Source organism: Exophiala mesophila (assembly GCF_000836275.1).
Source record: "Exophiala mesophila strain CBS 40295 unplaced genomic scaffold supercont1.2, whole genome shotgun sequence".
Classification (NCBI taxonomy): Eukaryota; Fungi; Ascomycota; class Eurotiomycetes; order Chaetothyriales; family Herpotrichiellaceae; genus Exophiala; species Exophiala mesophila.
Window position 1 is genome coordinate 1,879,770 of NW_015622505.1, and position 25,269 is coordinate 1,905,038.

At 50.2% G+C, this 25,269-nt stretch overlaps 10 protein-coding genes across 10 annotated transcripts; 8 read left to right on the forward strand and 2 right to left on the reverse strand.

Annotated features, from left to right (window-relative positions):
• Positions 1-863: 863 nt before the first annotated feature.
• On the forward strand, positions 864-2,707 carry PV10_02519 (uncharacterized protein; the record flags this gene model as incomplete). Its single annotated transcript, XM_016366843.1, has 1 exon — positions 864-2,707. One exon carries the CDS (start codon positions 864-866, stop codon positions 2,580-2,582), a length of 1,719 nt encoding a protein of 572 aa, XP_016226361.1. The 3' UTR covers positions 2,583-2,707.
• A 337-nt stretch (positions 2,708-3,044) lies between these two features.
• PV10_02520 (uncharacterized protein) lies at positions 3,045-5,733 on the forward strand (the record flags this gene model as incomplete). Its single annotated transcript, XM_016366844.1, has 1 exon — positions 3,045-5,733. The coding sequence occupies exon 1, from the start codon at positions 3,088-3,090 to the stop codon at positions 5,731-5,733; it is 2,646 nt and encodes an 881-aa protein (XP_016226362.1). The 5' UTR covers positions 3,045-3,087.
• A 324-nt stretch (positions 5,734-6,057) lies between these two features.
• PV10_02521 (uncharacterized protein) lies at positions 6,058-8,153 on the reverse strand. The gene has a single exon (XM_016366845.1). The coding sequence runs from the start codon at positions 7,824-7,826 to the stop codon at positions 6,120-6,122; it is 1,707 nt and encodes a 568-aa protein (XP_016226363.1). The 5' UTR covers positions 7,827-8,153; the 3' UTR covers positions 6,058-6,119.
• Positions 8,154-8,878: 725 nt separating this feature from the next.
• PV10_02522 (uncharacterized protein) lies at positions 8,879-10,834 on the forward strand. Its single transcript, XM_016366846.1, has 3 exons — positions 8,879-9,115; positions 9,173-9,369; positions 9,418-10,834. Exons 1-3 carry the CDS (start codon positions 8,890-8,892, stop codon positions 10,360-10,362), a joined length of 1,368 nt encoding a protein of 455 aa, XP_016226364.1. The 5' UTR covers positions 8,879-8,889; the 3' UTR covers positions 10,363-10,834.
• A 548-nt stretch (positions 10,835-11,382) lies between these two features.
• PV10_02523 (uncharacterized protein) lies at positions 11,383-13,159 on the forward strand (the record flags this gene model as incomplete). Its single annotated transcript, XM_016366847.1, has 1 exon — positions 11,383-13,159. One exon carries the CDS (start codon positions 11,383-11,385, stop codon positions 12,346-12,348), a length of 966 nt encoding a protein of 321 aa, XP_016226365.1. The 3' UTR covers positions 12,349-13,159.
• PV10_02524 (uncharacterized protein) lies at positions 12,170-13,313 on the reverse strand. Its single transcript, XM_016366848.1, has 2 exons — positions 13,175-13,313; positions 12,170-13,103 (listed from the first exon to the last, which is right to left on the reverse strand). Exons 1-2 carry the CDS (start codon positions 13,200-13,202, stop codon positions 12,406-12,408), a joined length of 726 nt encoding a protein of 241 aa, XP_016226366.1. The 5' UTR covers positions 13,203-13,313; the 3' UTR covers positions 12,170-12,405.
• A 187-nt stretch (positions 13,314-13,500) lies between these two features.
• PV10_02525 (uncharacterized protein) lies at positions 13,501-18,150 on the forward strand. Its single transcript, XM_016366849.1, has 2 exons — positions 13,501-13,728; positions 13,786-18,150. Exons 1-2 carry the CDS (start codon positions 13,648-13,650, stop codon positions 17,674-17,676), a joined length of 3,972 nt encoding a protein of 1,323 aa, XP_016226367.1. The 5' UTR covers positions 13,501-13,647; the 3' UTR covers positions 17,677-18,150.
• Positions 18,151-18,652: 502 nt separating this feature from the next.
• Positions 18,653-20,401, forward strand: PV10_02526 (uncharacterized protein; the record flags this gene model as incomplete). The annotated part of the gene is made up of 2 exons (XM_016366850.1): positions 18,653-18,830; positions 18,883-20,401. The coding sequence occupies 2 exons, from the start codon at positions 18,653-18,655 to the stop codon at positions 20,313-20,315; spliced, it is 1,611 nt and encodes a 536-aa protein (XP_016226368.1). The 3' UTR covers positions 20,316-20,401.
• Positions 20,402-20,733: 332 nt separating this feature from the next.
• On the forward strand, positions 20,734-22,374 carry PV10_02527 (ATP-dependent rRNA helicase RRP3). The gene has a single exon (XM_016366851.1). The coding sequence runs from the start codon at positions 20,783-20,785 to the stop codon at positions 22,271-22,273; it is 1,491 nt and encodes a 496-aa protein (XP_016226369.1). The 5' UTR covers positions 20,734-20,782; the 3' UTR covers positions 22,274-22,374.
• Positions 22,375-22,573: 199 nt separating this feature from the next.
• On the forward strand, positions 22,574-24,931 carry PV10_02528 (uncharacterized protein). The gene is made up of 3 exons (XM_016366852.1): positions 22,574-23,026; positions 23,092-23,745; positions 23,810-24,931. Exons 1-3 carry the CDS (start codon positions 22,979-22,981, stop codon positions 24,740-24,742), a joined length of 1,635 nt encoding a protein of 544 aa, XP_016226370.1. The 5' UTR covers positions 22,574-22,978; the 3' UTR covers positions 24,743-24,931.
• The last annotated feature ends 338 nt before the right edge of the window (positions 24,932-25,269 follow it).

Here is a 25,269-nt window from a genome sequence, read left to right on the forward strand (position 1 = left end):
CACTGTGCACTTGCTAGATTCAGATCAGATTGCCACAGATTCTTCAATCCACGATCGTGGTACCACCAAATAGTATCTGTACTAGATAACTAACGTGATAACTGCCACATGGTTCCCGCGAGGCTCCATATCATCATGAGTTTGATATTGCCCTTTCTAGATATGCTGCTGATCCTGTTGCTTGAGCATGCTTATTGTGGCCTGAATCTAAATCTGGCTGGCCTGAAAATACAACAGATACACGACGTGACGCAATGGACCACTTTTCATGAGGAAACCATCTCTACGGAGTCCAGCGGCTGACATGCATGGGCGGTCGACGTGTCCACTTCAGATCCTCCTCAATTAGACAAACACACTAAGCCATATCCGGTAGCTGGCTCGGTGGCTCATCTCTAATCTCAGCCTTGTGCAGTGGAAGGCAATCCACGTGATATCAGCTTCCCTCTACACTTATCAAATGCCCACCCCACCAGACGAGGATCAATTTGAGAGATGACACGGCTTCTCGTAGCATCTGAGATTATGCAAAGCGTCCTTCGCATAATAATACTACAGAGTACTTGTGATGAGATCATACCTCTCTTGGTCAAAGATACATACAGAGTACACGTGAATCTGAAGATAACCAATCTTGGCATAAAACATGTGATGTTCTTTCTCTCCACGTGATTTCCGTTTCTTCCTCCACATGAGTTACCATCTTCATGCGACCAATGATAAACACCATGCGAACAATCTGATTTGTACACCATAGTACATGTATTCGGTCTCACGATATGACAGCGTGATACTGTGCGTCCGTCGAGTCGGCTGTCCTGATCTAGGTCTCGATTGCAGATCTTCAATGGCCAATAACAATCATGACCTTTTCCATCCAGCTAAATGGCTGGCCGGTTTGTCCCAAAGCCATTGCCTGGGAAGCTGAAGACATTGCAATCGCTGCCGGTGAGATTGTGCACATTTTGACGCCCCGTGATGCGTCTATGAGCCGCCCAGCGAACATCCCCAGTCAACAATGGCACAAGTATACTATGCGCATCAATCAGTTCACCCTCTCAGAGTGGCCTCAACTCAGTCCCACGACCATTGCCGACCTCTCGATTGGCGAGGAGCAATCTGATTCTGTTGGGATTGCTGTGTCATGGTCTCCTCCGGGTTTGGGCCGTTATACTCGAAACGTCCTCTCTGTTCTGACTTCCAACTTGCTCCTCTCGCTTTGGGAGACCAATGGAGATCCCGGCGTATGGCAGAGAACATGTGTGGTTAACAATCTAATCAAGCCCGCCTCGATCACTTCAGACACACAGTTTAGGCGCGCAACAAGAATACGCAGCTTTGCCTGGTTACCCAAACTTACTCAAATCGAAGGAACCAAATCAGGAACTCACCTATTGATCCTCGCTGACGATGCCCAGAATCTCCACGTCTGTCGAGTCCGGAAGACACAGAATATGGATTATGGTAACTGGGTCATCGACCCCATTGCAGCTCATGCGCTCACCTCTCCTCTTCCTGTTGAACCTGGCTCGTTCCTGCGACAAGTACTCGAAACCTCCTCACCCGTTTCCGACATTGAGACGACGGCTTGGACCTTTGAATCTCACCGTGATGATGTGCCTGTCACTGCTGAACTCCAGGTCAAGGTGAGCTTCGGTCAGGTAAAACGTGCGCAATACTTTTCGGTCCGAGTATCGAGAGTTGGGCCATTCTCGACAGACTTTTCAACCCCCGCTGAGATAGCAGTTGATATCACACAATTGGACAAGCTACACAATGGACATATGCTTCTTCAGCAACCCCAGTCATCCTTCTTTGATGAGGCAATCATTGGGCCAAAGTCAGAGTTTGACCAAAAATGGAAACTCGGGGGCCAAGTTCGCGTGCGTAGCTGGGGCACAGCTTATTCTCATGATCATACCCAAGCTGCTGCATGTGTGACATTTCATCCATCCAGGATGCTCCAATCTACGACAGCAAATCATCAGCATACATGGGTCTTTGTCGCCAACCTGACTCCTCAAAGACAAAAACCTTTGATGGAATCTCGCGTCAATGTCATCCACCGCATTTTATTGTTCTTGGCTGGCATATCACCAGCAATGATCAAGAGTGATCTAGACAGGAAGGTTGCCCGCAACGCCATCTCTTTGATCAGAATGTACTCGAACGAATTCACAAGCCTTGAACCCTGGGCTGCAGCGATCTCAAGCACAATTACAGGGACTACCGTTGATCAAACCAACGCAGAGGCAGGCCAATTGCCAACCAATGGACATCAAACGCACTCGACGGATCCGGAAATGCACCTGACAAGTCTAAGCGAGGAAATTTGCGAGGTTTGCAACTCATCTATTCCCTTTGATACCTCAGCTCGATGTGCCAAGGGACATGTCTTTACTCGTTGCAGCCTCACCTTTCTCGCAATCCAGGAGCCTGGGATTTGCATGTCTTGTGCCCAATGCGGAAAACAGTTCCTCGATCCCGGCAAGCTGGATATGTCGGATGGTCTATGCTTAAGTCGGATGCTGTTTAGTGAGTTCGATGTTTGTCCATACTGTCAAGGCAAATATCGAGGGTGAGACACCATCGCCCAGAATTCATCTCCTTTCAGAACTCGGCCAGTCTGACAAGAAATAAGCCACTTGTCATCGCATCGAAGCACGTCTAGATCGTCACAATCTCAACATATAACCTCGTCAGACACGTGGGATAATTTGCCCATCCAAGTCTCAACTGGAATGCGGCACGAACATGTGTCACCCCAGCATCATCAATCATTTGACTGCGAACAGGACCGACCAAAATATCCAGCATATGCATCCTCATTGTCCAGTCGAGCGTGCTGACAGTTCTCCATCCTCTCTACCGCGAATCTTGTCGCAATCCAGAAACTTCGGCTGCGATGATGATCGCATTTCCGCAAACGGCAATCTTCTTTCAATTCCACTGCCACCGCTGGCCCCCACGACGACGACCTTCGCTGCAAGCGAATGATGAGCCCGTCGCGGAGCACCTTGAAATACGAGAGTATGGCGGCGAAAGATGCCTCGTCTTCCAAATACTCGATGACTCGAGCCACTCCCCATGGCAGTCGACTCTGACACTATACCAGCTGGCTCAGCTGGCTTTGGCCAAAAACCCAATATTGTCACTCAAGGATCGACTCCTCACAGCGAGGTCGCGTCCATCGAGACAGGATCCGATATGTCTGTCAACGATGCAAGTCTCTCTCCTAAACCATCTTCTCGTCTCTCCTGGAAAGGCGGCATTTCGAATCTCCTCAGACGCTCTGGAGAACGACATGTGACCCCTCAAGAAGTGAGCCGATGGTCCAAGACGACGACCGACTCGGACATAAGTGAGCCGGTGAAAACAGCCTCGCTGATCAAGGACAAAGGGGTGCTCAAGAAGATGATGAAGAACAAACCTTTGGGTGTGTCAGGCCCGGCTACAGATACAAGCCCAGCCGATCCAGCGTATGACCCGGTCAGCGAGACAGTTGGCCCTTTTGGTGATCCCTTGATCATACCCGCCAGCTCTACAGACGGTCCAGAAGAGCCCACATCCTTCTATGACGACGGCTCTGACGAATCCACAGTTGCTTCTCCACGTTCATCCATCGTGCAACGAGCCAGTAGTGTGCGTGTTGCCCGACCACGCATTGTGCAACACTGCAACGACTCTGGAGGCTCTATCGGCAAGCTGTTCGCGCCCGATAGCACGCCAATAGAAGAAGAGCCTGCAATGTTGGTTCCAACAGCTCTCAGTCCGAGCCACCAGCTCAGAAAGCTACATACCATGAATGCGGAAACCGAGAAAGAAATAGATGATCACATCAAGGTAACCTCCCCAGGAGGCAGACAAGACGCCTTGGACGCTCTGGAGGGCAAGAATCCCAGCTTCGAAGATATCGCAAACATCGCTCCCGAAGATGCAGCCATAGACCGCACCGAGGCAAGGGACACGATCAAAAACACCGTCATCGAATATCCCACTAGCCCAGAAACAGTCACAGGGACAACTACCCTGCCAACACCACTCGGGGGATTTGGATCTCTCCGACTACACAAGAGGGACAGGGATGCCAATCAAGTGACCACAAAGTCCGGCAACACCCCTTTTGTCGACGGCCTTCGTTCCAATCCAGTGGAAGTCGACAAGAAGCTCTCTCGGGCAATCTCCGCCCCTATCAGCCAGTCTGGTCGAAGGGTAACGATCCGCCCATCGAACTTGGTCATCGGCCGTACCGCCACCGATAGCAGTACGTTCCGTGAATCCATCGTCAGCACACCCTACCCGGCACGACAGAACAGTATTACTGAAGAGGATGAAACTTCTTCTCAAGCCAATCAAACTTCGTCGGGTCATGGTTATCGGCGAGCACGCCCTCTATCAGACCAGACCGAAGTCGATTCTGCGGAAGAGAAGGATGATGATTTAGATATTTCCATCAACGAAAAGCCGCCAATCGTGCCAATTTCAACCAAACCTTCGATCATGCCCACCACCAGCCGATCTGATCGCTTCCCATCGCCTGTGGCTCCAGAGATTCTCTTCCTCGATCTACGACTTGCACGTCATCCATCGGCGAGGGTCAAAGTCGAGGTCGAAGTTGTCGACAAAACCACTTTCGACGACGAACAACTATTCAAATTAATCCAGAAGACATACAACAGCAAATTCCATGGACTGGTACGTGGGCTATTCTCGGCGAGCAAATTGTCACATGCAAGCCTAGCACCATCATCTTCGTCATCCTCACCGTCGTCGTCACCTTCCATCCATGGTTATTCTGGATCTGGATATGGATATGGATATGGACATGGAGATTGGCACGGTCAACAACCTTTGACCATCGATGGCGCAGACTTCATACGACACTTACTCCGACCGCGACTTGGACATCGGCGAAAAGTCTGGCTACTCTGGCTTCGAAACCAGCAGCATGTGCACCGAGGTGGTCGTATTACTGCATCGCCACGCCATCGATCTCGACTATCCAATGACGACAGTCCCGCCGACTCGACCGTTAGCCCGGTGTTCTCGTTTATGCCATCACGAGACGGAGGAAGTATCGCTACAAGTACCAATCATAATACCCAGCAGCATAATGCCGTCCATAACCACAACGAAAACGACGGTGAAGTGAAACCCTCTGTTCCTCACAGCAACAATAGCACCACCAATCTCCGTAACCCAGCCCAAGCCCCAGCCCCAGGTTCATCAACCCAAGCAAGCAACATCGCCATGCCACGAATGCCATTCCAGACCTATCCACAACGACTTAAATCCACCGTCTCTCACAGTCAACCTCAAACCCCCAACACTGCATCAACATGGTCAAATTACGAAGCTGTACCACCAAGTCGTATCCACAGCCATAGACACCCACATACACATTCACATTCAGTTTCACATACCACCATCGATGGAATCCCCACCCTATATCTACACTATACATTCTGTCTCTGGCGTGTGCTATTATTCCTCGCCTTGACAATCATAGCATCGCTATTCACGACGACCATGTGGATCTTATTCGGACTTCCTGGTCGCGGAGCGGATCAAGGTGATGGAGAAGTGGTTTTTGAAGATAAAGCGTATCCCTTGAGTTGGCAGCGTGATGCGCAGGGTCGGGTGGGAACGGGGCTTTTACTTGGGTTTGTGGTCCTCGCGTTGGGGTGTATTGCGGAGGGAGCGTGGGTTTGGGCGAGTTGGGTTTTGAATTGAAGGATACCTAGTAAGTAGGTATGGAATGAAATGCAATGAAGGATAGGGAAGGGAGGGGGGTTGGAGGCGGTGGTGTTGGAGGTTTGGATACGCAATGCAGCCTTGCATAAGGGTTTTGGCTTTCCTTTGTAACTCGCTTGTCGTGGACGATAGGGTTCCCTGCCGACTCATATCAGATGTACTATGAATAGTTGTATATGTTGATGGTGGGCAGTGTTGACAATCTTATATATGTGACCACAGAGAGTGATATATTTCGATCGCAGTGAGGAATGCACTAGGCTGGCAGGGTTTGCTACCTGGTTGAATAACTGAATTGTGGAAGCTGTATATGATACATGTATATATATAAGTTGCAAGTCATGACAAGAGTTTGTATAGTGCTGCTATGAACTTGTGGCGGTCTTGATTCCACCACCACACCAACATTTATTCTCGCCTTCTCTTTCGACTTGGACCACAATGTCCATTTTTCGTTGTCTGAGATATAACGAAACTCTTTCTCTAACATCCTCTGGATCGGCCGCTGGTGATGCGATGACATGGATGACTCCGAGGACGGTCGGGTCGTCGTTGGTCTGAGTTGTATCAGAATCATGACCATCACTGAGTTTGTGGGAGTGGCCATGCGAATGACCATGAGAATGGCCATGATGATGACCAGGTTCTTTCTTGATGTCTTCTAGCCAGAATTTGGGCACGGTGTAGCCAACTACGCCTCTAACTTCGGCCACTCCACTAAGAATGCCTCGGAGGTTGTATTCAATGTCCGAGTTGAGTGACAGGAGGAGAATTTTGGTGGTGGAGATGACAAGGGGAATGGTGGACGCAAAGATCAGGACAGCAATGAGGCACGATGCTAAAGGATCAAACCCACTCCAGCCTGTCCATCGAACAAGTAAAGTCGAGGCCACCACAGAGAGGGAGCCAAGGGCATCTGCCATGATGTGCAAGTAGATGCCTTGCATGTTTTCTGTGCCATGGTGATGGCCTGTGGCTGGTTGTTTGCTTTTCATTGGGGAAGCTGACGCAGTCAACAGCGTTAGACCCTGGTTGTGGGAATGGGTATGTCCATGATCATGTTCACAATGGTGTTGATCGTTTCCATGATCATGATGGTGGTGTGCGTCTGAGTCTGCACCAGAGTGAGAGTGGCCGTGGCTGTGATCATGGTCATGATCATGACTATGATCGTGCCCGTGCCCGTGCCCATGGTCGTGTCCGTGATCGTGTGCGCCGTGGAAGGCAAAGATACCGACCAAGTTGACGAGAAATCCAGCAGTGCTGACAAGAAGGAGTTCTCCCGTCCGACTCACATCAGCGCCAGTAAAGAGTCGTTCGATCGCCTCATAGACGATCTCAATGCTGATGAGCATCAGGAAGATGCCATTTCCCAAACCTGCCAGGGTGTCGATTTTGCCATAACCATAGGGGAATTTGAGACTAGGAGGCCACTTGCTCATAACGGCAGCACATACCCCGACGAGGAGAGCGACACAGTCGAAAAACATATGTATGCTGTCGCTGATCAAGCCTAGAGACCCGGTCAGGAAGCCGTAGGTGGATTGGACGACCATGAACAACAGGTTCAGGATCATAAAATAGAATATGCGTCTCGAATCATCGTCGGCCAGAATGCCATGTAGTAAAGAGTAATTCTCGGTGGAATGAAGGAGGAGTTGAGTGGGTTTAGAGAAATTTCGGTGGAGGGTTGTTGGGCGTCGAGTCAAACCTGGAGTATACGGCGATCGCTCGGTTTCCCTCCTCTTGAACATAAATTGAGCAGCAGTTGTATCCAAAGGCGGGGCTTTGACTACATGCTTGTGTGTATGTGAATGAAAGACGTTGCCGTCAACTGCCTCATCCATATCTGCGTGGTCGACCGTAGAGTCGGAAGGAATTCGGGGGAGAGGGAATGGAGAGGTCAGACGGCTTCCAGCTCGGGCTCGCTGATATGACCGCGAGTGCGAGGGGGTGTGGGAATGTGAGTGAGGGTGTGAGTGCGAGGGCGAATGTGAGTGTGATTGTGAATGGCCCCGGCCGTGGCCACAATTGTCGGTCGAAGCCACAGGAAGGGTGAAGGTGGCAGTCATGGTCGCGTTAAAGAGGGATATAGCGACGAGTAATAGTTTGAATGGTTCAACATTCGCGCGTCAAGGGATTGTCGAGCATGGATTTGTGTGTTGAGATGTGGTGTGCAGGCAGGTGGGAGGGGTGTTTGGAGGTACTGGAGCCTCAGGTACTGATCCAGGGGGTAAGCCTGCGCCTGGCGATGATAGCGAGAGAGATCGACGCAAAGGTCTCTATGCAAAAGATAGTGGAGGCGATGTGTAAATAGTGTCTGGCCTGACACAAAAAAATGTCTGTCGATGGTTAAGATATGGTGGTAAAGAACAGAGGAGGAGACGATTTGAGGACGAGCAATGGGCAAGTGTGAAAGGCATTGAGGACGAGGCCACTTTCTCTCTCTCGTCGTTACTATCGACCAATTAATGGGCATTGATCGGGGCACTAATTGGTGACACGAGTCGCTGTGACTGGCCCAAAGGTCTTCGTAGATCCCCTGGGCAACTCTAAATTCCATGGTCGAGGCTGCATGATGCACGAAATAGTCGCTACGGTGTTATAGGGCAATGCCAGAAAAGGCCGAGGGGCTTGGAGTTAGCGGCCGAAGAGCCTATAAGGAGGCCCGAGGCGTCCTGGGGCTTGTGAAAACCTCGGGCGTGGCGAGGGGTTCTCGAGGGGCACAGTGGCCAACGCCAAGATTAGCGAGCCCCTAACTTTGTCAAGTCAGCCTGGGAAATCAGCCCAGGGTGCCCCTGATACCCTGATCCTTTGAGTCTCCGATGCAGCTCCTATATTATCACTGAAATGGCGTTATCATCATCGTCATTCATCCTGACTTGTCTCACAGCATACTGTAACACAACAATGTCCATGACTACTAGGTAAGTGCTGTTGTGAATTCTTGAAAATTCAAGATCCTGAGTGTGCGGATGTTGTTCAAGAATAATGCGGTTGTCAGTTGCTCCTTCCACATGGATCATGATTCGACGTCATGCTGCAGGTCCTCAACTTCTCACTATTGGGCAGGTGCCGATCAGCGCATTTTGACACCTGGTCAAACCGACCACCACCTCAACAACTGGCACACGCATGGTGATATGCCCCAAGACAGTCATGTTATTGACCGTTCTGGTCTTGATCTCTACACTCTTCACCATCTTCCTCCTCCTTTTACCCTCTCAGCGTGATCCTTCAGAGAAAATATGTTCAGTTCAAGTCTTGGTTCTCGGCGATATCGGCCGAAGTCCTCGTATGCAGTATCATGCACTGAGCATCGCCAAACATGGAGGTCAAGTCCAGCTCATTGGATATCTTGGTGATTATTGATTGCAATCGACTGGGCTAAAAGCGCGTAGCTAAGTCTCCTTCGCAGAATCAGAGCCTCTGCCTGAGTTGCTTGCCCATCCTGGCGCTACAATCATACCACTGACCCCATCGCCACGGGTTTTGCAAACATCTAATCGGACTCTCTTCCTTCTTTACGCCCCTCTCAAGGTACTCTTGCAACTATGGTTTCTCTGGAGAGCCTTGGGCTATACCTCGAAGCCGGCCAAGTGGCTGCTGGTGCAGGTAATTGTCCATCAAGCCTTGGGTGTGCTCTAGCTCATTCTGTATCAGAACCCGCCTTCCATACCAACTCTCCTCATCGCAAGCTTGATCTCCATTGCACGCGGTACCCGCTTGATCATCGACTGGCATAATTTTGGATACTCCATCCTTGCTCTCAAGCTCGGTGCCCGTCATCCCCTTGTCTCTCTCTCCAAAACATACGAGACGTTCTTCGCCAAAGCCGCCACTGCCAACTTTGCCGTCACCGACGCCATGGCCAAAATTATCAAAGCTGACTTCGTCACTCAGTCTCCTGTCCTCACTTTACATGACAGACCAGCAGAGATCTATCGTCCACTTACACAAGCACAACGTGCTGCTTTCCTTGAGAATTACTCTCTTCTTGCCAGTCATTTTAAAAGTATCCTCGACAACAAGGCCCGTCTTCTGGTTTCGTCCACCTCCTGGACTGCCGACGAAGATTTTGGCCTCTTCCTGGATGCTCTCTCTGCTTACTCTGCAAGCTCCACTTCCCTTCGCACTCACCTGCCTGAATTGGTCGTCGTCATAACAGGAAAGGGTCCACAAAAGGATTTTTACCTCGACAGAATCCGTCACCTAAACGCTAGCAACGCCCTCAAAAGGGTCACCATTTATACCGACTGGCTCAGTTTTGACAACTATGCATTACTCCTGGGATCTGCTGACCTCGGCATCTCCCTCCACACCAGCAGCAGTGGGGTCGACCTGCCTATGAAGGTTGTCGACATGTTTGGCGCTGGCTTACCAGTCTTGGGCTGGAGCAAATTTGCAGCTTGGCCAGAATTGGTTCAAGAAGATGTTAACGGACGAGGCTTTGAAAGTTCGGATGAAATGGCCGAACATCTTCGTCAACTCTGCGACCCGAGTTCGACTCAACTAGCCCGATTAAAACAAGGAGCCCAACTAGAGAGTCGGCGTCGGTGGTCCTCTGAGTGGGATGCGGTTGCAGGCAAACTCTTGGGCTTCACTTAGTAAGCAATGACCAGTTACACGAACGATATCAGCCTTGCCTCGTGCAGACAAATCGTCCCGCCAGTTGTCATTCAACACACAAACCTAGGACTCTTGTGTTAAAGCCCGGGTGGAAAGGGCCAGTGTCATTCGCACTACTCCGTAGACAATGGGCCCAGATTAGATGTCGACCCTGGATAAAGTATGCTTGTGGTTACGCCCAAGGCAGTAGAAATTGGCTTATGGTTCAACCCGAGCTAAGGAATCCTGACCTCTTTTGCCACGATGGTGAGGCCAACTTCATGCGCTGGCCAATCGGTCGGAAACCGATGAACTGCACCACATGGGTATGGACACATGCGAAGATCACAATTCTAGCGCCTGATGGAGGCAATCTGACCACCCGACCTACCCGTTGATCCACGTAGGCCAAGAACAATGAAATCGGAGAAGCTCTGGCACGGGTGGATGATTTCTGATCAGTAGAGACGCGAGACGTTGAGATGCAAGCGATGGCCACAACCCAAGTTCGAGCCCTCCAGCCTCTAAAGGTAGCGAGCAGCGCAGCCGGAAAATGGCGCCTCGGCCCCCGTGGAGCACCATCCTCCGCCAAGCGTGCCGACAACGTCCACCAGGCTCGATTTTGCTTAAAGTCGTCGTCATCAGCCGTCAATCCGAACGATGATGAAGCATTTTCCCATTACCCATGACCCTCAAGTGGCCTGCCCGCAAGGATCCTACAGCTCAACCCAGTCAGCAAGGTGAGCTATGTGAGCTATCGCCCTCACGTAAAGTTTGACCGCCTCCAAGGGGATATGTCCGCGCATGATAGTAATCTAATTATAATGATTGACTTGGCCGCTGTGAGTCCATGGAGGAACTATTTCACTCCAGTTTTACCACTGATCCCGTAGCCGAGTGGATCTCTTTATATCTTGACCTGGGCAGCCTTCTCCCAATCTGACTACAACGCTCCTCCTACGACACGACTGAACTTCACTCCAAGCCCGTACTTTTCTTCCAGTTTTAACAATCCAACTGATGGCATATTTTCTTCAGCAAGCGCGACGCGTGGCCTGGAGCTCCCTGGGCGAGCTCGACAGACCCTCACCCTCGGTCAAGCGACTTTCGCGCTCAGTATCTCGCCTTGCATTGATCGAGGCCCTCGAACAAGACGGCTGCGTCATTATCAAAGATTTTACCAACCAGGCCACCGTAGACAAGGCCAATGACGAGGTGAGGCCCTGGCTGGACCAACAGGACACTGGCGTCACCGTTGGCGCGTTGCAAGGAAAGACCAGAACCGTGACCCGTCTGATCGCCAAAAGTGCCACCGTCCGAGAGCAATGGTATGCGGATACACTATACCAGGACCTCTGCGAACATTTCCTGGCTCTGGAAACCACACATTGGTACGGAGCCCGACCTGTGACCACAACCAGTCATCCACTGCTGTCCATTGCCATCTCTTTTGACATTCCCCCGGGCACCGAAGCCCAGGGCTTACATCGCGACGATAAGAATCATCACGCCCGTCATCACCCTGCTGATGAATACACCAAAGGCCGAGATGTCCTACTCGGTCTCTTTGTCCCTGGCGTCGATACTACAGTGGCCAATGGCGCTACCAGAGTCGTGCCCGGTAGTCACCTGTGGGGGGATGACCAGCCTGACTTTGGCTGCGATGGGGACAAAGGGGTAGTAGACGTGGAACTCCAAGTCGGTGAGGCGTTGATCTTCCTGGGCAGCTTGTACCACGGCGGTGGCGCTTACAAGAAACCATTGGGCACTGCAAAGGAAGGAACTCGTGAAAGCAGGACAGTGTACGCCATGTTCTCATGCACCGGAGTCTCCCGTCAGGAAGAAATTTCATTCTTGTCATACCCCGTCGAAGAAGTCCGCACCTATTCACCTCTGGTACAGGATCGGCTGGGGTGGAAACAAAGTGAGCCCAACTTGGGTTGGGTCGATCTCAAAAGCCCAGAGTTCTTGCTCAAAAGTGGCTGAGTCTCCCAAGCTCGCGGTCAAGCGACAGGACAGCAAGTGACTAGAGCTTCTGCCATCTCAGACAAAACTTGGTGCCAGCACGGTGCAGCTGAATGCCACAGTACCACCGCCAGACCCTTCACGCTTGACATATTGCAACGGTCCCAGGTCGAGAGCATTCTTGCTCAAGACATCTTCTTCCTCTTGGAGTACACCCAAATCGACTGGTCCACCCCTCCCTCCATCCAATTCATAGAGATGTCCGTCCTTGCCCTTGACATACGCAATGAAGGCGTTACCAGGGTCTCCACCCAGTTCTGGAGCAACAGTATCTCCAGCCTGCGAAGCTGCAGCATGGGCCTTCTCCAGCACCTCCGAATCATGAATGAACTCGCCACGATCTTTGGGTTTCAAGGAAATGGTTGCCTGGCGGAACTGGTCCAGGGTACTTGCCTTTTCGATGAAGTCGGCCGCAGGGTCATTGACAGTGCAGTGGAGGAGCCCCATGAGCCCACAGGCGTTATGAACATACTGAGGATACCAAAGCACGGGCTCATCCGGACCGGAACCTTCGTAGACTGCATCGGTTGCCTTTTGATGTGCTCGGTGGGGAATGGAGGTATCGGTCTCAGGGAAAGTAAAGAGCAGGGCATGTGCTGGTCGTGGTACGAGGGCAATGAGATCTGGATCGGTCAGGCTGTAGATGTCGTGAAAAGCAAGGGCTGATGAGAGACCCAACTCATGAGCTAGCTTGGTCATCACTTCAGGGTGATTCTCTGTCGACATGTTGTCAGCACTAGATCAATGCCCCGCCTACCTATGAGGGTCTTGGGATATGGATATATACCAAGCGGGATGTATTCTTTTCTAGCCATCTTGATTCAACGCTCGTAGATCGTTCTTGACTTGGTGAATTCTTGCTGTTGGATTCGAGTGGATGAGACTCTTGACCAAGTTTCTGATGATCTCAAAGCAATTGAATCTCCTTTTGCAGATGTTGACACTCAAATGGGCAGGCACGACAAGGCATCCTCATCTGACGTCGTCACTTCAAACACGTGCATATTACTCCGCTGTAGTCTATACGGTCAAGTACAACACGCGATGCATTTCGCGATCGGCTCCACCTTCCATTCTCCAGAAAGAACATCTGATATACCATAGTCGTAGACTGTTTATCTCCTGCTCAATGAGACCCTGATGATCCCGCCCCGAATACCTGTCAGAGAGATCGGCCTAGTCAAAACTGATCTCCGTCCCTCATAATATCCACCCTACTCGAATATGCAGATCGGAGTCTAATCGACTGCACTCTGCTCCATGCGAGCCATCCTTCCTGGCCGTCCCCAATCGAAGCGCCAGGCCCTGAGTACCGCGCATTGGGACGGCCTCCGCCTCGTCGTAAGGCAATCCGAAATATCGTGCTTGATGATCCCAATGCTGACCTTGTCGCACTAGACATATATCTCCGGGAATGCCGCCGTCATCCTAACTGGTCCGCAGACCATCCTCCAAACCATCTATGTCGACTCAGTTGAGGACCTCGTTGCAGTAACAATTGACGAGTCCTCTGGCCGCATTGCCCTATGTGACGAGGATAATGTATACATTTACAAGCCTCTTGGTCGAGAGGATGGAGTTCTAAGATGGGTTCAAGTGCAAGAGTTGGACAATCCACCATCATTGAAATTGACCTCCCTCTCATGGGGCTCGAATAAAGAGTTACTACTAGGCGGATCAAGACTTGTTCTCTGGTATCTGCCGCTCACCGGGGATCCAATTCTCACATGGAATCAGGTCCTGGCATACCCGACGGCGATTGCATACATCTCTCCAGATAGTGGCCTGATCGCCTCAGTCGGCTCCCATGACCGGTTAGTCAAGATCTGGAGGAGGCTCTCATTCGAGGCAGATGGAACACGTTTTGATGTCAGCTATCTGCCACATCCGACAGCCGTCACAAATCTCCATTGGCGGAAACCATGGCACGTCGAACAGAATCTCGACAACCTCCTCTACACCTTTTGCGCCGACAACCACATTCGTGTCTGGACCCCTTTCGACCCTCATGCGCTTGATGTCTTGCAGCAAGTCGGCACAATTAACATGAAGGCTTCCATACAACCACGAAGGCTGAGTGTCGGTTCTGTGAGTCGAAAACGATATGCCTTCATCATCGACAGCCGAGACTTTTCAAAGGCCACCGAGGGTGCTGTCCAGGGCTCAAATCCTCGTTCTGCGGACCATGCCCTTGAACATCTCATCGAGATCGCCAACCGGAGCCCCGAAGTCTGTGTGGTGCTTGATGGGATGGGACACATGTCTGTCTGGGGACTGGAGCACGCTGGATACAAGAACAGAATCCCACCTTCTGTTTTCCACATCTCCCATGTCGATGGAATGGATATTCGCATTCCGCAGCTGAACGATCCACTAGACGATTATGTGCAATTCTGCATCTTTGCAGGCGGTGTGACCCCTTCGTCGTTGTCTCTCCTTCTACATTCATACGCTGGCGACGTCGACTGGTATGACGGGCAAATTACACATTTGTTCGACACAGCCAACAGGAGTAGTCGAGCACATCTGATATGTTCTCTTGCCGGCCACAGTGCCCCAATCAAGCGACTGGTGCGCAATGTTCGTGGCACGGTGCTCTTGTCGGTGACGGATGAAGATCATGCCAGCCTTTGGCAACACGAGGGCAAACAGTCTTCTGCACCACTGCTTCGTCGAAGTTCCTTCAGAGCGGGGTCCGGTGCCAGGGATGCCGTTGTTATGTCCAGAGGTCGATATGCGGTAATCCTCAACTCTCACGGTCTGGAACTCTGGGATGTGCGAGAAGCCAAAGGCAAACAACTGGGTAGCCTTGCGCTTTCGGGAAACCTCCCTGATCGCATAACACAAAGTCGGATTGCCAGCGACAGAGCCTTGACAAGCCGAGTCGTCATTGGCTATTTTCCTGATGGTTCTGTTGAAGCCTGGGAGTTTCTCCTACCTGCAGATGATGGTCGCCGGTCACGCCTTAGCAATGGATTTCCGGAAATCATCCGATCTCTAGGTGAGGTGAAGCTGCGTGTATACAATAAATACAACTCTTTGGTGTCGATATGCGACAACATGAATTCAAACGATCGACCTGAGGAGAGTCAGATTGCCAATTCGCTTGCTTTCACCGCAGCTGTTGCCAAAGAAGGGATCGTGGAATTGATCCAGTCCAACGAAGAAGTCGATTCCAGCAAACCTCGACTGGAAGCAGGATCACTACTCGAAACCAATGTTCTATCCCCTAGTGCCTTGGGTGTGAATGGCCAGGGCAAGGTTGTTATGATCAACGAAGATGGCACTAGCCTGACAATATGGGACGCGAACACAGGCATATGGGAATACGAACATGATCTCGATGGCACCGATACAATAAAGACTTTCGCTTGGGCAGTATCACCCCAGGGGCATGTGCTTCTGGCTGTTTGCTACGACTACCATATTGTTGTGCTTGGACAGATCAGATATACTTACCCGGCGCACCGGTATGCCTGGGTCGATCTGCGACACATTCGAATCAGAGACCACACCAATCACTCTATAGGTGATGTCTGTTGGCTGAAAAGCGGTGATTTGGTAGTGGGATCGGGCATCCAACTTTTCGTTTTTGAAGGGTTTGCCAGAAGTCACCACAATGAAGAGTCTGAGCCCATCAAAAGTCTCCCACGAAATCTTGAGAGTGGGTCGGCATTCACTGTCCTGTCGACATTGAACTCGATTCTCCCTGTTTATCATCCAACATATTTATCTCTCTTGACCTCGATTGGGCGCTTTAAGACTGTCAAAGACATTATACATCGACTTCACAAAGACATGAAGTTTTTCGCTGAAGGAGACGACCTTCCCAGCTTTTTGAACTTTGAGCTCAGCTCATTTGCCAGCGACGGTCACCAACGAACTATCAATTCGACTGCACACCATGGGCTTAATGGCGACACCAATGGAGATATCGACGGCGATTTAATCGCTGATATATCAACCAAGTTGACGGAAAACCTTGAAAAACACACCATCAGAGAACTTGAACCATCGGACAAGTCGAGGCTTTGCCACAGTATCAAAACATTTGGTGAACTCGAGCGACATGCGAATTCTGTTGACTCGAATGGTCAGCAATTTCTTCAAGCTCTTTACAATTCAGAAAGGAAAGACGTTCCTTGGAGTGCCATCGCTTTGGCCACTCGAAGTACTTCTCAAGAAATTCTGATCAATCTTGTGACAACACACCACGGGGGCAAGCTCACATGGGATGCGGCACGTTCCTCAGGACTCTTCTGTTGGGCGTCAGATCTCGAAACGTTGCGCACACAGATGGAGAATGTTGCGAGAACAGAGTATACCAAACACGAAGACCGCAATCCCGTCGATTGCTCGTTGTACTATCTTGCACTCGGCAAAAAGAATGTCTTGCTTGGGCTTTGGCGAATGGCCGTTGGCGTAGCTGAGAAACCCAACACGTTGAAGCTACTTTCAAACGATTTTGAAGAGCCTCGATGGAGAGCGACGGCATTAAAAAATGCCTATGCTCTGATCAGCAAACGACGATTTCACTACGCAGCGGCATTCTTCCTCCTTGGAGGAGATTTATGGGGTGCGGTAAACGTCTGTGTGCATCAGATTCAAGATTTGCAACTTGCCGTGGCCATTGCTAGAGTGTATGAGGATCAACCGGGCACTCCAACATTGCAGCGACTGATCAAGCAAGTCTTTCTCCCTCGTGCCATCACCAATCAACAAGGGCGGTGGATGGCAACATGGGCATATTCACTGTTGGGAGAGCCGGCTCTTGCCATGCAAGCCATAGTTCACCCGCTGCACACCGCCATTGGGAAAGCATTGTGTGACATGGATGAGACCGATCCGATCGAATCCTTGAACTACGCCGCCAATGACCCCGTGCTGACAGTTCTCTACCTTGAACTCCGAACTCAGTTTATAAAGCAGAATCGTTGGCGCGGAATCATTAGTCAGAAGGACGAGTGGGATTTTGTCATGCGGTGCGTACGGCAGTATCTGCGCATGGGATGCGATGCGATGGCTCTTGCTCTGGTGCGCGACTGGATGTTCGTGGACCAGAGTAAAGAGATAGGCTTCAGTGAGGACAACATGCCGCCCAAAGAGCCAGGTATCCAGAAACGTAAGACGTTCATTGACCTGGAGAAACAAGCGGATGAAGAAGATGAACAAGTACAGAAGGCCGTCAGGGAAGAGACATTCCAGCAACAGCAGCCTGTGAAGAAACCACCGCCGACACAATTTCAAGAGCCCAGTGCCGATAGCTTACTGGATAGTTTTGGCTTTTGAGGACTGTTTGAGAACATATATCAGAGAATTATACGTCTATAAGATTCTGGTTGCGAGTCTAAACATGGTGATGAGTGGTATTTCTATTCACCCGCAGGCCCTTCTTTTGAGTTCAACCATAAGATTCGATCTGCTATCTTATCAGACCAGCAGAAGGCTCACGAGGTGGGGTTACAGCCAGTCGATCCTGATGCTCATCCAATCCATCAACAGTCCTTCTTGGCTCGCAGATTCGCTAGGAAGACGAGGGTTCAGAGGCGGTCGAGACTCTGAACCCTTGTCAGATTGGCAACTATTGTCGGATGCAATGACATGAGCTCTTTTCTTTTTCTCTCATTTTTTGTTTGAACGCGTGAGACGTTCGCTAATGATAATATTAATGTGTCAAAGCTACTCCTTTTTATTAAATCCATCGCATCAAACCATCATATGGTCGATTCAGACAAAACAAGCAACCAGTTAAACTCAACCAAGGGTCAACACTAAGAAGTGTCTAAGTACCTAGTGAGTGTCTAAGCTGATCAAGGCGATTGCTTATAGGCGAATTCATAACCAGAAACCCATAAAAAACGGTAAGGATCTCCCTTGTGGATTCTTGGCTCGGGTCTTGGCATGATTGCACCATTCTGCCACACGCTTTGCAAAGGCAGGAGCGATCGTCTATCTCGCCAATCGCAGGCCTGAAAAGGCAATCACGACATTTACTTCTCACTCGTTCAGATTCCATTTGCCTATCATATGTTGACGACACGGATTTGCCCGTGGGGACAACAACCCCAGCCTGATCTCTGGCCTCTGGCCTCTGGTCTCTGGTCTCTGGTCTGGACGCAGTGGATCGGATCATTGTGACCTGACCTATAACTAACTATATCTTACATACATATCAACCATCAAGGTCATGAGTTTCATCCTCGATAGGTAAAGTTATTCAGTTTCTGAGTGTTCAGCACTTTCACCATCATTCCTATCACTCATCATGGCCGATCTCAAGGAGCCTCGTCAGGACTCGGTCTCTCGATCCTCGATCCACCATGCGTCTGATTTCCAGGCCATCGATCCCCATTCAGGCGTCAAGAGAGGTCTCAAGACTCGCCATTTGAGCATGATGGCTTTGGCAGGCATTATTGGTCCCGGTCTATTGATTGGGTCTGGCGGTGAGTGATCACATTCGATTTGTCGTCAAACTCATCTCATTCTTGTATACAGGTGCACTTGCCAACGGTGGCCCCGCTGCTCTTCTCATTGGTTTCGGCGTCATCGGTATCATCGCCTTCAGTATCATGCAGTCGCTTGGAGAAATCACCACTCTCTATCCCAGCGGTGGCGCCTTCACAAGTCTCGCTGATCGTTTCGTCGACCCGGCTTTTGCTTGTGCCGTGGGTTGGAACTACTTTATCATCTGGATTGCCGTACTGGCCAACGAATATAATGTTTTATCATCGATATTTGTCTTCTGGAGCGATAAAGTCCCTCTTTGGGGGTATTTTCTAATCTTCTGGTTTGCATTTTTGGGATTTCAACTCCTGGGTGTCACGACATTCGGTGAAGCAGAGTTCTGGCTAGCCTTGACAAAGCTGCTCGGCCTAACTGCCTACTTCATCTTCTCCATTGTCTATGTTTCCGGGGGACTGGTGGGTCAGAAGGAAGCATTCGGTTTTCGCTATTGGAATGATCCAGGAGCATTCTCAAACGGCTTTCGAGGAGTTGCTTCGGTCTTTGTCTTTTGCTCCACTTTCTATGCCGGAGTTGAGTCAGTAGCCGTGGCTGCGACAGAGACCAAGAATCCTAAACGTGCCGTTCCTCTGGCTATTCGACAGGTTTTCTGGCGCATCATCTTCGTCTACATTGGCAGTGCCATTTTCTTTGGCATCACATGCCCTTGGAATGCTGAGTCGCTCATCAATGGCCAAAGCCGGGCTCTCAAGAGTCCAATGACTATTGCGATCCAGAATGCTGGCTGGGAAGGAGGTGTTCATCTGATCAATGCCTTCATCTTCATCACTTGTCTGTCGGCCGTCAACTCGTCCATCTACATCGGGTCACGCACCGTCTTGTTCATGGCACAAGAGAGAAAGGCTCCAAGATTTCTCGGCTACACAAACTCCAGAGGTGTGCCTGTGGCTGCCATCATATTCACTAACGCATTTGGAGCGCTATCTATGATGAACGTCTCAACTGGAGCCGGCAAGGCGTACGGCTACATCGTCAATCTCTCCGGTGTCAGTACATTTATCGTATGGGCCGCCATTTCCTTCATTCATATCCGTTTCCGCTCAGCATGGAAACTCCAGAACCGCACGCCAAGGCAGCTGCCTTTCCAATCCCTCTGGTACCCTTGGAACGCGTATTTTGGACTGGCCGCCAACATCTTTTTGGCTCTGGTGCAGGGCTGGACGACATTGAGCCCCTTTGATGCAGGTAATTTCGTGGATGCCTACATTCTACTACCTTTGTTTCCGATCATTTACTTTACATACAAGTTCATTTTCAAGACCAGGTATCACCGTCTCCACGAAATTGATCTCGACTTTGGTCGCAGAGCAGATGTAGACGCTACTCATGACGAGGAAGAGAGTGGGGAGGAGTATGTGTCGAAACCCAAGAAGCCCTTTTGGAAGAGACTTGCAGAGAACTTCTGAGGGATGGTGTCTCGAATTGATTGTCAATTGAAGATGAGCGATTTAGGTGGATGGGGTAACAGAACAGAGCGACATCTGAGATACCCAGTTGTGAAGTTTTATATTCTTAATATATTCCATATGATGGTCGTGACTCAGTCTCTGAGATTTACGTGCCAGTTCGTGAGCAGATTAGCCCCGATAGCCTAGGAAAAGACACAGTCATGCATCGACAGTTGGATATGAAATCATTGAGTGTTTTTCTGTGTGAAGTTTTTATTCAATAGGAGGATAAATTGACGTGGTGGAGGAGTATACCGTATGAGGCTGATCGTCACGTGGCGATAAGATAAGCGCAGTCAAAGCCCCGACCAGAAAAAAAGTTCATGATCGATTCAACTGTACCGTCCAAACTCTCCAATCCAACATTCGGTCTCAACTTCTCTCACACAGCCTAGGCCACACGCTACAGCAGCACCGCTGTCAACATGCCGGCGCTCAAGAAGCGGAAATTGAGTCACGAAGATGGCTTTAGACCGAAATCAAAACCGACCGACCCTCCCTCATCCGCATCCGAGTCCGAATCAGATTCAGAAACAGAGGCAGAGGCGCAGAACGAAAATGGTGACAATGCAGACCACACAGACGAAGGTCAAGATGAGATCCCTACAGAGTCAAAACAACCCACTACATTTAAAGAGCTCGGCATCATTGATTCACTGTGTGAAGCATGTGAAGCACTAGGCTACAAAGCCCCCACACCGATCCAGGCTGAATCAATCCCTTTGGCTTTACAAGGACGAGATCTGATCGGTCTGGCCGAGACAGGATCAGGAAAGACAGCAGCTTTTGTGCTCCCCATATTACAGGCACTGATGGAAAAGCCACAACAGTTACATTCGCTGATCCTGGCGCCGACGAGAGAACTGGCATATCAGATATCCGAGGCGGTTGAGGCTTTGGGTTCTCTCATAGCTGTGCGCTGTGCCGTCCTGGTCGGTGGAATGGATATGATTCCTCAGGCGATTGCTCTAGGTAAAAAACCGCATGTCATTGTCGCGACTCCCGGTCGCCTGTTGGACCATATGGAGAATACCAAAGGATTCTCACTCCGACTGTTGAAATACCTTGTCATGGACGAGGCCGATCGGTTGCTAGATCTGGATTTTGGGCCGATTTTGGATAAGATTCTCAAGATCCTACCCAAGGAAGGGCGCAAAACATACCTATTTTCCGCGACCATGTCGAGCAAAGTCGAGTCTTTACAGCGAGCATCGTTGTCGAATCCCTTGAGAGTTTCGGTGTCTCAGGACAGGTACCAGACGGTTTCGACTTTATTACAGTCATACATCTTCATCCCTCACAAGCACAAAGACCTCTACCTGATCCACATCCTGAATGAACTGGCGGGTCAAACGGGCATCATTTTCACGCGAACTGTCAACGAGGCACAGCGGATATCTATTCTATTGCGCATGCTAGGATTCTCAGCCATCCCCATCCACGGTCAACTTTCTCAACAAGCACGACTTGCCGCCTTGAACAAGTTTCGAGCAAAGTCTCGAAATCTCCTCGTGGCATCTGACGTGGCGTCTCGTGGTCTTGACATTCCCTCGGTCGACCTAGTTGTCAACTTTGATCTTCCTCACGACAGCAAGACATATATCCACCGAGTTGGTCGTACTGCTCGCGCGGGGAAGAGTGGCAAGGCCATCTCTTTCGTCACTCAGTATGATGTCGAGTTGTGGATGAGGATCGAGGGTGCCTTGGGCAAGAAGTTGAAGGAATACGAGACAGTCAAGGAAGAAGTCATGGTGTTGGCGGAAAGAGTCAATGACGCTCAACGAGCTGCTGCCATGGAGATGAAGGAACTGCACGAGAATCGAGGCAAGAAAGGTGCGACTTTGCGTAATAAGCGGACGGGACAACCTGGGGGTGGAAAGAGGGGGAGAGATGATATGGACAGGGACGATGGTTAAATGGCTCAAAACAACTTGCCGTCCACCGTTTTCTTGACGAAGATTACATGATTGATATGTCTGTCAGCTGTCGAATCCCATTTACATCGCAATTACATCGGTGTTTTGATCAACAATCTTCCACCGTGAAAAGTCGGTGTTTCAGTCACGTGATATTGCTTTCTCAATGACGTATGGAAACCGCTCTTTCCCTCTCATCCCTCCGCAAATCTTCGCATGGAAGCCTAACGCTAAACCTATTCGAGTTCTGCCTCCGGAGTTGTTGAAATCGAGGATCTTCAAACGTCTTCCCGTCTTCCAGCTGGGTCTTTTGTTTTCGACGGCCACTCAGAATCTGACTAATGAACCAAAGAACGCCAAATGCTCTTGGTATTGAGCTTTCATTTGACGCTCACAGACAACTAGGGACTTTATTCCCACGGAAACCCCAGATCCAGAGGCCGGTGTCCCGTGCCTCACACCCTTTCGTATTCGATGGTCCAGTCAGGAAGACCTAATCCCTCTCCTAATGAGCAGGTAAATCTGCTGCATTCAAATCTACCAGAGATGGCCAGACGTCCGTTGCATATAATCGATTGATCTGAGATTACCATCTTCTGCAAAACTTGATCCACCTGCTTGATTCTCCTATCTTGACTCTTGTCGCTCTGATAAACAGTGGATTGACTGTTCGCTAATGCATACCACTGATCAGACTCACCAAACATGAGCCTTGCCCGAGCTTGTCTTGCTTGTAGGTCCGCAAAGGCCAGGGTAGGCAATGCGTCCACTAGCATAATCCAATTGATTGAGTTACATGCTGACCCGCCCCTCAACAGTGCGACAGAGAACAACCACAATGTGGTCGCTGTGTGAGACGCCATTTGGAGTGTGTTGGCTCGTCCAACGACCAGGATATCGTCTTTCTCAATGAAAATCAGGTCGCAGAGCGAAACTCTCGACGTGCCAGGAGAGGACACAGGTCGCGCAATCAATTGACCTCTGTTACATTTGATCTTGTCACGACACCTGAGCGATCGCCAAGTCACTCCCAGAGCCCACCTAAATCAAAGTCATCATCGCCCGAGCATGTGGTTGACCCAGGCCTGCGGTTTCAATACCCTTGGCTCAATGAGCAGCGAATTGCCCACTTGGCTCCGCCCATGACGCAAGATCCAGATCTTCGAGCCGTCGACCGATTCTTCGTCAATTGGACGCTACATCCTGATAACGAGGAGATCTCCAATGGACATATGTCCAACATGCAGGATCTCTACATTAGCGCTCCTCCTCAGTCGGTTCTATGGCTTGCTGTCCGAGCCGTAGCCTATGCCGACATGAGAAATGAATTGAGCACTGGAACGCCTTTCTCCGTCAAGGCACGACAATTCTACGGTGCTGCTCTGAGCCGTCTCAGGGAGGTGGCCTATCAGGGACAGAATCTTGCAAATGATCATATGCTCGCTGCAATCCTTTTAATTGACAATTTCGAGGTAAGAGTCTTCCTTCGTCCATGCCTTACTCTCGCCACAGCTGCTAATGCCTTGCTCTGTATAGCTCATGTATCTCTCGCGCATCGAGCCACTCGGCCCACATCGCCACGCCATTAAGCACATTCTTCACACTGGCGGGGATGATCACCTCTTTAATAAATCTCGCTTCGCCCTGTGGTGTGTTGCTCACAAAAGACTACAAGCTCGACAGATCCTGCTCGGCGAGGCACCCGATCAGGAGCAGTTGGAGTGGGTTAGCAAGCTCAACATTGACCGACCAGATAATCACATATCCGCGGACGTCATCAACATGAGCATTCAAACTGCTGCGGTGAAGCGACTGGTCAAGAGCGGCAATGGTGTTGACTCTGACCAGGCTGAGCTGTCCGCCAAGCTTGACCAGACGCAACAGCTTCTTCAATCGATACAGGGTCTAATCAGCCAAGTTGAGAACTGGACCTCGACCATCCCCATGGCCTGGAGGCCAAAGATTCAGGCGCCAAACCATGACAACAAGTCAGACTCCGGCGAGTCAGACGTCGACAATTCAGAACGTCGCGAACCCTCACCAGCACCTTTCTTCCCCTGTCCTCGCGTCCTCAGCTATCGAGATCTGTGGATTGCCTATATCTGGAACCTGCACGCCGCGAGCCAGATTGTCCTTCGCGAATCATATGTCGATGTGATAACATACCAGGCCACTCTTCTTGGTCGCGACTTGACTTATGAGGAGGTCATCCAGATTGACCATGAAGAGAACCAAGTGCACAAGTTATCGTCGGCCATCATTCAGTCATTACCTCCTCTTCTGGGTCTGACGCATCGAAACCAACCTCTGGATTACTCACGGCCTCCTACCAAAGGTGCCATGACAGGTCGATTCTTCGCTTTGTTTTCCATGTGGATCGTGCAAAAGGCGAGATATACTTCGAGATTGCACAAAGATACGGCGATGAGAGTGATCGGTTGGATCAACTCGAAACACGGATTGGCGTAGACTATGAGGGTCGGGTCCGGTTAAACAAACTGTACTATTTTTCGAGTATTTCTCGCATGGGTATGGGCTGAACTATCGGCGGCGTTGCGATCATCCAAAATGTCTAGCTAGGGTTTGTCAAGTTGTAGTGTAACATTTATAATGCCATTTATGTCCTTTTGCTGGAGACATATATGTCCTATACATGGGTAGTTTGAGGAATTAATATCCGATCTGCCCCCGCGGGGATCCTTACCATATCGGGCGCTGCGTCCGGTCGATATTCAAGAAGACGTCATGGGGAGAAAGACTATTGTTGAGAGAGTATTCAGCGATGATCGTCGTAAAGAGGTGTATACATGAGAGTCTCTGGGGTCAATCATTCATCTATACTTTGTAAGGGTTTTTGTGTATATATACATGGTCAAGTTCGCTGCAAAGGGCTATTGAACTCGCAACTACATTTCCTTGTTACATCACTATTCACTGTCACAGTCACACAGTATAAAACTGTATCAACTGAACTCAAATCAAATCAGATTATTTTC

Coding starts and splice junctions, on each gene's coding strand:
- PV10_02521 (XM_016366845.1), bottom strand. CDS start 7,826: ATGACTGCCACCTTCACCCTTCCTGTGGCTTCGACCGACAATTGTGGC.
- PV10_02522 (XM_016366846.1), top strand. CDS start 8,890: ATGGTGATATGCCCCAAGACAGTCATGTTATTGACCGTTCTGGTCTTG. Junction 9,116..9,172: donor CCAGCTCATTGGATATCTTG/GTGATTATTGAT, acceptor TCTCCTTCGCAG/AATCAGAGCCTCTGCCTGAG. Junction 9,370..9,417: donor CCAAGTGGCTGCTGGTGCAG/GTAATTGTCCAT, acceptor ATTCTGTATCAG/AACCCGCCTTCCATACCAAC.
- PV10_02524 (XM_016366848.1), bottom strand. CDS start 13,202: ATGGCTAGAAAAGAATACATCCCGCTTG. Junction 13,104..13,174: donor AAAAGAATACATCCCGCTTG/GTATATATCCAT, acceptor ACATGTCGACAG/AGAATCACCCTGAAGTGATG.
- PV10_02525 (XM_016366849.1), top strand. CDS start 13,648: ATGCGAGCCATCCTTCCTGGCCGTCCCCAATCGAAGCGCCAGGCCCTG. Junction 13,729..13,785: donor GGGACGGCCTCCGCCTCGTC/GTAAGGCAATCC, acceptor TTGTCGCACTAG/ACATATATCTCCGGGAATGC.
- PV10_02527 (XM_016366851.1), top strand. CDS start 20,783: ATGCCGGCGCTCAAGAAGCGGAAATTGAGTCACGAAGATGGCTTTAGA.
- PV10_02528 (XM_016366852.1), top strand. CDS start 22,979: ATGAGCCTTGCCCGAGCTTGTCTTGCTTGTAGGTCCGCAAAGGCCAGG. Junction 23,027..23,091: donor GTAGGTCCGCAAAGGCCAGG/GTAGGCAATGCG, acceptor GCCCCTCAACAG/TGCGACAGAGAACAACCACA. Junction 23,746..23,809: donor TTTTAATTGACAATTTCGAG/GTAAGAGTCTTC, acceptor TGCTCTGTATAG/CTCATGTATCTCTCGCGCAT.